The sequence below is a fragment of the Nothobranchius furzeri genome, chromosome 16 (assembly GCF_043380555.1).
Source record: "Nothobranchius furzeri strain GRZ-AD chromosome 16, NfurGRZ-RIMD1, whole genome shotgun sequence".
Taxonomy (NCBI): Eukaryota; Metazoa; Chordata; class Actinopteri; order Cyprinodontiformes; family Nothobranchiidae; genus Nothobranchius; species Nothobranchius furzeri.
The window spans coordinates 54,208,889-54,221,427 of record NC_091756.1 but is presented as its reverse complement, the minus strand read 5'-3'; the positions used below and the strand labels follow the sequence as shown (position 1 = coordinate 54,221,427).

The following is a 12,539-nucleotide window of genomic DNA, read 5'->3' as shown; positions in this document are numbered from 1 at the left end:
AAACCAGCTCAAAATGCTGAACTAGTGTGAGCAGTTTCCCAAACAAACAACAGGTTTTGTATCCATGTTAGGACCAGAAATCCAAGGCTGTAGTTTGGAAACGTGAAGCCTGATCTGATGAGTCAGCAGATGGTTGTTCAAACAGGCGCCGCTCCAGAGCTGCTGGATGTCCTCTAATCAGAGGAATGTTTTCTCCTCAACAGCCAGCAGCTCAGTGTCTGAAACACGTCGGAGGATTTCTGCTGTTTACCTTCTCCTTCTGCAGAATTCCTTGTGGATAAACCTTAAAATCCAGCCCTACATATTGATCCTGAGAGTTGTTTGCTGTTTGTCACTGAATCTGGTCCGTTTATGTGCTTCAGGCTTTAAGAAAAACAAACTAACAAAAAAACAAAAAAAAAAAAACAATGGTTTCAAGAAGGATTTCTTCTAAAATGAGCAGCACCAGAAACCGTCTCATTCCCGGAGCTCCAGCCTGCCGTCCCGGATCCTCCACCTCCAGCGCTGACATCTATCTGGAGCAGGAACACAACGGAACCACGAACCAGACTCCTCTATCTGCTCGTCGAAGGACACCGTCTTCCTGTCCAGAGTCTCCAAACTGAAGGCTTTCCCTGACATCTGAGAGACAGGTGGGAGGATTTAGGATCAGATCAAACTGAAACGTGCCATCAGCACAGAGCAACCAACTCTGTAGGCTCAAGGGCTGATGTACTTATTAATCAAACGTTCTGAATTATCTAAAACCGAGTTTCACCAAGAGTCAAAACAGACATTCTTCAGTTAACTCATTTAAATAGAGGCAGAACAATGCAGGTTGTCAGTAAATCAGTATTTAAAGGGGCGTTTCAGATATTTCCAAGTATTTTCTAATATAACTGTCAAAAAAATAAACCACATCAAATTCCTCACAGGTCACTATAGTGACTGACCCCACCTCCATACCTGATCACTGATTCCTATGGCAACGTGACCCACTTTGACCCGGCGATGTTCTCGGATCCTCAAACAATCCCCCTGAGTGTTCTCGATCCAGATGTCAACACCTGGAAAAGGCCATGAGATGTTTATTTGATATCCTCTGTGATAGGCGGACTGAGAAGGACTCCTGGTTTTACCCTCAAAGCAGCAAGAGGACGTCTGATTGGCTGACATTAACCACTCCACACGTGTGTCCGCTTGGCTGTTGCAGGAAGAGAAGACACCAGAGCTGAGGTCATCAGAGGAATGGTCAGAGTCCTTAAAGAGGAGCAGAAATGTGACATTAGGAGGGCTGAGATCCTCACAGCCTTGTTCTCACTCCACCTGTCCTTACCGTCTCGGATTTGTTGATTTGTGAGGAGTCAGAGCAGCTCAAACAGGATGGTGGCTCATCTCGAGGCTCTGGGGACGGAGTCGGGAACATGGTGCCTACAGGTACATCTGAGGGCATGTTGTTTTCATCTTTATTACATTTATAACAAAGGCATCTTCACAATCGTCATTCACCGTCACTGACTGATTAAAGTCTACATGATGAGATTTAAGACATAAAAGCTCCTTAAACCCTTCAAGGACAGATGGATAAAACCTTTCATGTCAGTTTTGGGTTTATCGAACTAAAACCAAAACAATTATCCACCGGGTTTCTATAACTCACCTTCTCTGAGGCCTTCCAGCTCTGCCCCAGATCCCCATGAAACATCATCCATCTGCAAACCTTTCTGCAGCAAAGGGAAAACACCTCTGAGAGCATGGAGATACTCTGTGGAGGCAGAGGAGTCACAGTCTTCATCCTCCTCCTCCTCCTCCCAGTCTCCTTCATAGTTTTTGTCGGTTTTCCGACAGGTCTCCTGAACATTCTCCTCCTCTCCCATGTAAATATCCACATCTGATTCAGAACCGGATTCCCAGTCCACTTGGTCCCACAGTGATCTAGGACAGGAGTCCCATTCTTTGGTTAAAGGGCCAATCTCAGACTCCAGATCCGAGGTGTCACCATCCCACTCATCGCTGTCCTGGTCCACTGCCTGGGTTCTCCAGGGGCTGACCCAGAACACATCTGGAGTTGAGACAGCTGGTTTATCTGGGACACTAGAGCTGTGTTTCTGTGATCCATACAACCTCTGACAGGTGGATTTGATGGAAGATGGACTCAGACCTCCAACTAAGAGGAAAACATGCACATGAAGGATGCAGACAGAGCCAAACACCTCCGTGGCTGTTGTCCATTTTAATGTCTTTTATAAATGTACAAACTTGATTAACAGGAGAGTCTGTGTCCCCACCTGCTCTGAGGGCTTTGCTGGTCCTCCTCCTGAGCTTCTGTGCTGATGCTCGTCTGTCTGGGTTCTTCTGGAGTCCAGCTTTGAACACTTTAGCGGTGAAGTTGTTGCAAGTGGACGGCACCTCCCACAAAGGTGGAGGCTCGTGTACAATCTGGAAAAAAAAACAAGAAAATACATGCAGATAGTTTTTATTTTTACTTTTGTCCAACACAGAGAAATGAGAGTGGAAGAGACGTTCTGACGTGGAGACACAGTGGATGGGAGAAGTGACGGGTCCAAGGCTGGCAGCCATTGAGCATGTGCAGCAGCATACAGCAGCTGCTCCACACGTCAGCTTTGGTACAAGCCGGATCCCCTCGGGCCACCTCGGGGGCCATGTGGGTCTCTGTGCCGGGGAAGGCAGCTCCTACAAAATAAAACTCTGATAATTACGGTTCATTACTTTGAACGGCAGTTCTGCTGAGCAGCGGTGAGCCCACAGAGACCGATGCAGTCAATGGAGCAACAGGTTACTACTTTTTTCCACATCAAGGGCATAGCCATTAACAAAACAGAGATTGAGACATGCCATCTTCTACCCAGGAGAAACAAAGCAGAGAAACCAGCTATGATAGTTGGCTTTGCTAATAGAAGGCACAAAAATGCATTGTTGAAACAAGGAAGAATGCTCAAAGGAACCAACGTCTACCTAATTGAAAACTTGATAAAGAAAAATGCGGATACTGCCAAAAAAGCACATTTCTTAAGGAAACAGAAGAAGACAGTATATTAATGATTTGCGTGAGGTTTCCAGGGCATTAAAATGTGTTTTATTTGCAGATGATAAAAAAATGTTCGCTTCGGGAAAGAATTTGCAAGATCTTTGTAAATTGGTAACAGCAGGAATGGCTAAACTGAAACTATGGTTTGATTTGATAAGGTTGTCGTTAAACTTAAACAAAACTCAAGTTATGTTGTTTGGAAAACGTGAAATAAACACACATATGCAATAACTATAAATGATATTATTAAAGAAAGAGTGTATGAAAATACATTTCTGGGTGTAATCCTTGATCACAAATTATGTTGGAAACCTCGCATAAAATATGTTAAAGGAAAGGTAGCACGGAGCATTGGGGTGTTGGGAAAAGCAAGACATTTTGTGAATCTAAAGGCGTTGTGTACACAGTACTGCACACTGATAGTACCATACCTAACTTACTGTGCTGAAGTGTGGGGAGACATCTATAAAACCACCCTATATGCACTTTGTACGTTACAAAAACGAGCCATAAGGTGGGTCAGTCATGTGGGATGTAATGAATACACAAATAGCTTGTTTATAAAATTACAAACCTTAAATTTCAAAGACTTGATATAATTTAGGACTGCATTAGTTATGTACAAAGTAAATAAAAAATACTGCCTGAAAATATTCTAAACCTGTTTGCAGAAAGACAAGGTCAAAGAAAGTTTAAATATAGTGCAATTTAAGACATTATATAAAGAATTATTTTTTTTCCAGATATAGACTAGAGGATCACTAATTTGTATACCGTGTGTACTGTAGTGATAACATGTATTAACGTTGTTGTAATGTGATGTTGTGTTCAGAAGTTGTTGTATTCTAATATTCTGAATTATTTTTAAGTATGAGTAAATTGACTTAGGGATAGGTGAAATGAGCTACGCTTCTTCCTATTCCTTTTCGAACAATTATGGTTGTGATGAGTTATCTAAGTTATTTAATCAGATCTCCTCTTGTAGCAAAGGAAGAAATCACAACGTTATGTGTTCTGGACGCAAGTCTATGAGAAGGCATTCTGATGCTGATTTGTCTGACTCTGCCACTAGTTTACCTGAACTGTTCCAACTTGTTCATTTGCAAATGTTTGGGCATGAACTCACCTCTGAAAGCCTTGGAGCTCCCCCTGTTGCCATCCAACATCTCTGAGAGACCAAAGTCACAGAGGAACGTGTCCCTGCCGTCTGCAGACAGCAGCACATTCTCCGCTGGAATTAAATCAACACACACATTCAGAGAGGATAAATGGTGGACTGATAGATACTTCTGCAGCTGCATTGGTGGCATCTCCAATCTCCAAACATCAAGTGTTCCAGGGGCGTGTCCAGGGAGTGGCCTGGGGTAGCACATGCCACCCTTAGAATCTGATTGGCCACCCCAGGTGCCACCCCACTAAGTTCCCGTTTAAATTGACTGTACATTGTCGACAAAAGGCTTGAGTTGTAAACTCCAATAATAGTGTGTGGTTGCATGCACATTTCACCTTGTTTTCTAGCCCAGATGTGTAGTATTAATATTACTATTAATATTTTTTCATACTCACATACATAGTATTTAGAATCCCACTCAACTCCAGTTGGTGGCAGTAATGCAACAAGAAGTGACTTGCTAACCACCACAAAAGTAGAAGATGAAGAGGAAAAAAAATATGGTGATTGTGTAATGTGAAACTCAAAAATTCACTAGAAAGCAAATAAATAAATAAATAAACAATTTGTGTAAATAAATAAGCATATCCATTGGTGCCACCCATAAATAAACAAGTGCCCCACATGGGCCACCCCATTTTAAAAGTCCTGGACACGGCTCTGAAGTGTTCTCCTCCACCTGACTGGTTGGTCTGGATCATGGGGGTTTAGAGGTTCCAGGTGTTTTGATGATAATCTTAAATCTCATTGCTGCAGCGTGCAGGAACACCGTGTGATCATACAGCTCAATGTTTGCTGACAGCGCCGAAAAGCGAAACTATCGCCAAGTCCTCATCAGACTGTGAGCAAAACTTAAATCTTCAGTTTTTATTCTTAGTAGAATTCAAACCCGTTCCGACAGTCAAGCGTTTACCTTAAAACAATAAATACAGGACCTTTACTCTGTGGAGGAGTTTTATTTTAGTATTTTTACTCACAATAAAGTCAGACAGATGATTGCTGATATGACATTAGATTTTGTAGCTCAAACACATGGATGAACAAATGAAAGCCCACCTTTCACGTCCAGGTGAAGCACCTTTCTGTGGTGCAGGTGCTCCAGTGCCCCCAGTGTCTGGTGAAGGTAATGCAGGGCCAGGTCTTCAGGCAGGCAGCTCACCTCCTTCAGGACCTGGCCCAAACAAGCTGAAGTGGTTTGGAGAGTTGGATTCATCTGGTTTCAGTCTAGTGGGACAGTTTGTTAAAGGCTTTAGGGTTCTGTTTACCTGGTTTCTGGTCCATGAAGAGAACAACATTCAGTCCGTCTCTCACAGCTCCGAACAGCTCAACAACGCGAGGAGAGTTCAGGGTGCTCCACGTTCTCACCTCCTCCACGCTGAAGTGACGCAGAGGGATCTGAGGTCGACCAGAGCATCAGATCAGTTCATTTCAGTTCAACAACATCACTCCAGGTTCAAAGTGCCCCTTTGAGTGAACTCTTTTCTCACCCTTTTAGCAGCACATGTAAACCCGGTGTGTTTGTCCTGGACACAGAACACGTCTCCGTAGGAGCCGTTCTGGATGTGGTGGAGAACACTGTACTCCACTCCTTCCCTGTACTGGTAACTGGTACTGGGTTGGAGCAGCTTGAAGAACCAGATGAAAACACGCCATAAAATGGGAAGAAAGTTAAAACAAAAGGAGAAGTCAGAGGTGTGAAGAAAAATATCTCAGAACCTTTTCCCTGGAACTAGATGGTTCCTGGTAGTTTTTTATTTTTTGGTCCCAAACAGGGTTCATACTTTGGATGTAAACATGTAGAAGTTTTCATTTTTATTGACTCAACAAGAAGCAATAAAAGTAAAATATGGACCTTTAACAGTAAAGCAACAAGAGGAGCTTGTAAAACACAAACCTGCTGACATTAAGTCCTTACATGATGAAATATGAATCCTTCATTTGCAGGTTTATTCGTCTTCCAGCCATCCAGAATCTGTTCCACTGACTCTCTGAATAAAGCTGTAACAAGCAGCTTTGGGATCTGAATCACTCTGCCTCTTAACGCTTCAGAGTCGGGCTCAGAACCAGAACTACAGGTCCTTTGGGATGAGTTCACGCTGCTCAGCGAAGAGTCTGAAACTCCCTGCAGACTAGAGTCAGAATCCCACTCTGACTGATGGGAGGTGTCAAATCCAGAGATGTGCATCAGGTCAAAGGTCAGACCTGACATGTTTGTTTGGGCTCCAGGCAGAGCGGTATCAGCGCGGCAGGATGAGTCCGACTTGTCCTCATGAGTGATGATGGACCCGCAGTCAGAACTTCTGCTGTCATCAAATGCATGGCCCGTCTGCAGGTGGTTGCCATGACAGCAGGAGTCTGTAAACTGAGGAGGAGGCGGGATGATCTCAGTGGATGATGTCATCTTCAACCAGTCTATCTCCTGGACCCACAGACCCTGGATGACAGGAGGTTCTCCTCCATCCTTTAGCCTCCTCTGTCTGCTTCGAGTCTTCCTGCGTTGCTTTCTGCGGAGCTGCTGATGTAAAAGCTCGTTCCAAGCTGCCTCCTCCTCTTCCTCCTCCTCCTCATCACTGACAAGGAAGGCGTCTTCACTTAGAGGTCTGTAGACAGAAAACAACATAAAACTGACAGAACTGTGTTTTCATTTTAAAATCTTGATTGTTATTCAACAACAACAACAACAATAATAATAGTAATAATAATAGTAATAATAATAATGGCTGTTAAGGTGCTTTAACATTTTTTACCACTAGGTGTCACTGCATTCGCATATAATTACATTTTCTTTTCAAATCTGCGGGATTAAAAGAGCACAAACTAAGTTTATTGCACTGTGGGTAAAATGGCATAGAAAGGAGCTAGATGAGGTGGTTCGGGTTAGGATGCCTCCCTCGAGAGGTGTTTTGGGCATGTCCTGCTGGCAGGAGGCCCCCGGGTCGACCCAGGACCACCTGGAGGAAATACATGTCTAGGTTGGCCAGTGAACGCCTGGGTGTCCCAGCTGAGGAGCTGGTGGACTTGGCCGGGGAGAGGACTGGGAGGCCCTTGAGATTCTGCCCCCGCGACCCGTGCCCCGGATAAGTGAAGGAAGGTGAGGTGAAGTGAGGTGAGGTGTAAACTGGAAGTGGCTGCATGTGTTTTAAACAACATTCAGAGTCTTTCTGACTGCAGGATGAATTTATTTCCTGGCATAAACACAGAAGTTTATGTTTAATGTTATAGACAACATTTAATCTGAATAATCTGGACTGCTGTGAGTGTCACAGACCAGGCGGGAGGGCTTCTCACCTGGTGAAAGAAGGATATTTTACCTGAGCCGTTGGTAGAGCTGAGATCTGGAGGCGAGCCGCTGAGTGTTGGAGAGGCTGAACTCCTGCAAATCTTCTCCTGGTAAATTAAACGTTTATTTTCTCTGAGAGATGTTTACTTATTTATTCTCATTAACTGTCAGAAAACTGTTTTTCTGTTTGGGCTTTTCCCTTTGGGAGTCTCCACAGCAAATCATCAGTTTAGTGCCATCTCCTGTATCTGTTGCTCCTTCACGTCCTCATTCACCACATCCATAAATCTCCTCTTTGCTCTCAGAACCTCAGCATCCTTCTACCTATGTAGTCACTGCCTCTCCCCTGGACACGTCCAAACCACCTCCGTCTGGCCTCTCTGACTTTAAAACATCTAACATGAGCTGTTCTGATGGACTCCTTCCACATCCGTCCTCGTCACTTGCAGCTCTGCCGCCTCCAGTTCTGCCTGCTGTCTCGTCCGCATGGAAACGGCCTCTAAACCAGACAACAAGGCTGGTCTCACTACTGTCTTCTTCACCTTTACTGTTCTTTCTCACTGAAACCTTCCATCACACCTGACTTTTCTCCACCCAATTCAACCTGCTTCACACGTTTCTTCACCTCTTCTCCACCCTCTCTGTTGTAATGTACCAAAGATCCTAAGTACCTTCTTTACTTCTACTCCCTGCAACATCAGGATCGGACACAAACACAAATTCTTGATCGTTATTCCATCACCTACAGATTGAGACACCTATTTTTCTGTAGCACTGAATGAAAATTAATTTGACTCATCAGAACTTTATGAAGTTTCCAAATTTCCAATTTCCACTTGGTTAACTCAAAAACTCTTCAACACGTTTGTTGTACTTTTAGAAAATGGTCATAGAATGTGTCAGCAGACCAGTTTGGTGTTCTTACTTTCAGCTTGAGCCACAATGGACAAGCTGTGGTCCTGTTGGGTCGTCACAGGTGTGGCGGTACCGAGCTGCATGACTTTGGTCAGGTGTGGACTGACGGCTTGGACCACGGGGTTCGTCTTCTCCTCGCGTCTCGCGCTGCTGGTTCCAGGGGAAAGTTCTGACCCGTGGGTCATGACGATTACAGAAGAGCTGGTGTCAAACATCTGAGGGGCGGACATGCCTCTGTAAGAGGACACCTGGAGGAAGACACCAGCTGTTTGTAACCTTTAAATATATTTCTAATTAAAGGTAAAGCTTTGTTGGTTTTTAATGTTTTATCTGTTTTTACCTTCCTATGCAGCATTTTAACCGCAGACAGCACCTTTAAAGGTGAAGCTTAAGGAACTAAATAATGAAATAAAAACATTACAAATAAAAATGAATGGAATAACTCAAATACAATATGTTAATTGAAAAAGTATGATTAAGATGGAAAACTTTGGGAGCAGATCCCTAAAAATTATCATTTTATTGCCTTAAAGGTGTAATTTTAAATTTTCATCTGATTTTATTATTTTGTCAGTTTCAGGTCTAGATAAATATGAGCCTTAATGCCATCTGTACAATTAGAAGATGATAAAACCCCAAAGTGAGTCTTGTTTGACTATTTTATGAAAGGGGTTTTCCATTTTTAACTCCCACGGTTTTCCAGCTCATCGTTCCTGCAGTGGGAGCAGGTTGGGACCTGGCAACACTCTCATGTTGGTGTTTGGGAGGCGAGAATGAAAAGACACCGGCAGCTAGATGAGTAAAAATAGATCCAACACATTTCTGCCTCCAAACCCAGCAGCTGTCAGAGGTCCTCTGCTGCAGAGTTCACCATGGTGACAGCAAACTCTGGAGATCAACACACACGTTCACTCACATACAAACCTACACACACACGCGCACGCACGCACACACACACACACACACACACACACACACACACACACACACACACACGCGCGCGCACACACGCACACACACACGTAGCTAAAACTAAAGCTCTAAAGACTAAATAAAAAGAACATTTATTCTTTCATAACATGCTGAATTAAAGATCCAGAGACAGGTCAGGACCCCATACACACACACACACACACACACACATTGCGACATAAAGCAGACCTTTACAGAGTCAAATGTACATGGGACATTACCTCTGAGAGCCTCTGCTGCTGATTCATATCAGATCCAAACAGGCTTGTGAGGTGGGGTCTCCTGTTGGTCACTATCAGCTTCCTGCTCCCACAGGCTCATCTGATTGGCTCTCATGTGCCCCCCCCCCCCCACACACACACACACACTGGTCCTCGAGGGCCACTATCCCACATGTTTTACTGTTTTCCCTGTTTCAACACACCTGATTTCATTCAGCAGGAGATTAGCTGGCTTCTGCAGCTTGATGAGCTGCTGAATCAACTGTGTTGGAACTGGGAAATAACAAAAAGATGGAGGATACCGGCCCTCGAGGACTGGAGTTGCCCACCCTGAGATGAACTCCACTTCAGCCAGAGAAAAAAAAACCTGACCAGACTAACTCAAACTGATGTAATCTGATTTCAGAGATTAAAACAGATTAGTTTTAGGTTTAGATTTAAGATTACACCATCAGAACTCAGGCTAGATACAACATTTAGTTATTGGGCTGCATGGTTGGTGGTACAGCTGGCAGCACCGTTACCTCACAGGACAAAGGTCACAGGTTTGAATCCCAGCTGTGACCTTACTGCATGTAGTTAGCATGTTCTCCTCCTGCACGTGTAGGTTTCCTCTCACCTAACCTTCATGTTAAGCTGATTAGTACCTCTAAGTTGCCTCTGTGTGAGTGTGTGTTTGTCCCCGACTGGAGACCTGTCCAGGGTGTCCCTAGATCCTTGGAGAAGAGTTAAGAGTATCTGTGAGTGATCAGTAGAAGATCAGCTGTCTGAGCAGTCCACTGGATTTCTGCAGGAATGAAGGCAGGGGAGCTCTCCCCTGGCAACATGTGAATGTGAGGGACCAATAGCGAGGCTGCAGACATTTTACTCGCACGCCGGGGTTTCCTCTGCTGTTGCAAGGTGAATTTGACTAAACATGGATCTGAAAAGCTTACAGCGTTTTCAGGTGTTTTCACACCATGACGAGTCTTAGTGAAAGCTTCATAATAAGGAAAGCAAACCAGAGTACATGCTGGTGGTGGTTGGAGGGACCGGTGGTGCCTGTGCTCAGCAGCCTGGACTCCATCGGCTCACCGTCATCAGTGTGTGAATGGATGAATGACTGACTTTAGTGTAAAGCACTTTAGAGGCCTCTGACTCAGAAAGGCACTCCAGATATACATCATTGTCCTTTGTCCATGTCTGCCTAAATACTCTAACCCGTTTGTTTCTGCTTGTTTGGACATCTTAGCAACTTTTTATGAACAATATCAAAACTTCCTCCCAACGTTTTTGAAAAAACAAAACAAAAAACAAAGCAAGAATTCTGATCTCAGAGCAATCACATGAAGGCTCAAGACTCAAACCATTTCCTCTGGGTTTAGTCTGACCAGAGGTCAGAGTTCAGATCTGAGACACCAGAATCCCATAATGTTTATAAGCATACCGTTTTTGAGTGGGAGTGTTTTGGGCTTGTCTCTGGCTGAACTCTGACATCCGTATGAATGTTTGGTGTTTTTTAAATCATGGAGAAGGAAAAGTGAAGGTCTATGTAGCTGGGCCCTCCTTTATCAAGGTTGCTTACACACAAAACGGGGTCAGAAAACTGCATAAGCGACTTTCCACGCAAACTTTGGGATTTATGAAAGAAAACTGAGCGGAAAAATGTGTGCAACTTTAAGTTGACTAAGGACCTGGCTCACGCACATGTTGGACGTGGAGAGCACCTGCAGTGCTGCTGCTGAGAAGGATAAAATTATGAAATCCTGCAGCATTATCACTTGTACTGCTTCGTTTTCACACAGAACAAGACCCCCCCACACGCACACACAGCCTGAAGCGCAGAGTACGGAATGCAGAATATCAGCAGGGGGACAGATTGAGACAGAATGTCATGCGTCTGTAACGGTGTGTGTGTCCTGTCACTGTGACCCGATTGATCATGCACCCTGGCTAGTTGGACAAGGGAGATCTCTGTTTGGCTGACTGGTTAGCGTGCGTGACTTTCACCTGGGAGTCTGGGCATCGAATCCCGACTGGACCATTTTTTTATATCCGCCACAGATCTCTCTGAAGAATTCACAATATTGACGGCTTCAGCAACGCTGCGCCACTCCGTGAATTTTCTTATTTGTTTTGCAAAAGCACTTCCTTTCATTTCTCCACCTCACCCACAAGTACCTGAATTTCTGCTTCTGTGAAATTGCGCTTCCTTGATCTGCCTTGAGCTACGGTCGCCATCGTCTTTGGCGGAGCGCTGCAACAGCCGGCTTATGTCTATGCATGAGATCCACAAGGCACTTTGCATTGACTATTTATGGCAGTAAGTGGGCGTGGTGAGGGCGGGATGTGACTAAAATGCAGCTGAGAAACATTCTCGTTAGTCTCCGATTTATGAAGCGGAGATCGCGTGCAGCTGTGCGTACTCCATGTTTGATAGATCACAAACCTGCTTGGCATAAGTACATTTTTTTTGTTGAGCTCAAGTACGGTTTTAGTAAGGATTCTACGCAATGTTTGATAAATGAGACCCCTGGTGTTTAATCCTGAGCTGGTGTGTCTGTCTGCCTCCACTAGGGGGCCAGAAGGCCCAACAATTCTTCACCCTCTCCCACAGCTGCGTTTCCTCTCAGCCATCTCCTGTTTACTGTGGTCATCATAGCAACATTCTGACAAGACGTCAAAGGCTAGAGGAAGTGTGTGGGCCTGTTGCTGCGCAGGATGACTTCATGGAAATCCTTCATCACCAGGAGGCTTTAAATAACTTTATTTCGGCTTCAAGATGAAATGTTCATTTAAAAATATCCAAACATGAACTTTATAGAGGCTTCGAGATACAAAACACCATAAAACATCACAACTTTCACACACAGGGGACTGAAACCAACAACGTCAAGAATAAATAGAAAATTCAAACTTTGTTAACTAAATATGATTGTTTAACCGGTTTTGTTTTATTTACCTTTACTTTTG

General features: G+C 44.2%; 1 protein-coding gene across 1 annotated transcript; it reads right to left on the bottom strand.

Moving 5' to 3' along the window:
- Positions 1-226: 226 nt before the first annotated feature.
- Positions 227-9,699, bottom strand: LOC107387294 (mitogen-activated protein kinase kinase kinase 14). The gene is made up of 15 exons (XM_015962183.3): positions 9,588-9,699; positions 8,405-8,642; positions 7,511-7,586; positions 6,115-6,799; positions 5,687-5,824; positions 5,465-5,594; positions 5,256-5,384; positions 4,155-4,259; positions 2,510-2,673; positions 2,268-2,418; positions 1,640-2,146; positions 1,316-1,422; positions 1,119-1,239; positions 946-1,046; positions 227-621 (listed from the first exon to the last, which is right to left on the bottom strand). Exons 1-15 carry the CDS (start codon positions 9,612-9,614, stop codon positions 457-459), a joined length of 2,844 nt encoding a protein of 947 aa, XP_015817669.1. The 5' UTR covers positions 9,615-9,699; the 3' UTR covers positions 227-456.
- Positions 9,700-12,539: the final 2,840 nt, after the last annotated feature.

Excerpts from the sequence above, each read along its gene's own strand:
- LOC107387294 (XM_015962183.3), bottom strand. The coding sequence starts at position 9,614 with ATGAATCAGCAGCAGAGGCTCTCAGAG. Across the intron at positions 8,643-9,587 it reads AGCAGCAGAGGCTCTCAGAG|GTGTCCTCTTACAGAGGCAT; the intron begins GTAATGTCCCAT and ends GTCTTCCTCCAG. Across the intron at positions 5,825-6,114 it reads AAGGATTCATATTTCATCAT|CTGCTCCAACCCAGTACCAG; the intron begins GTAAGGACTTAA and ends TGGTTCTTCAAG.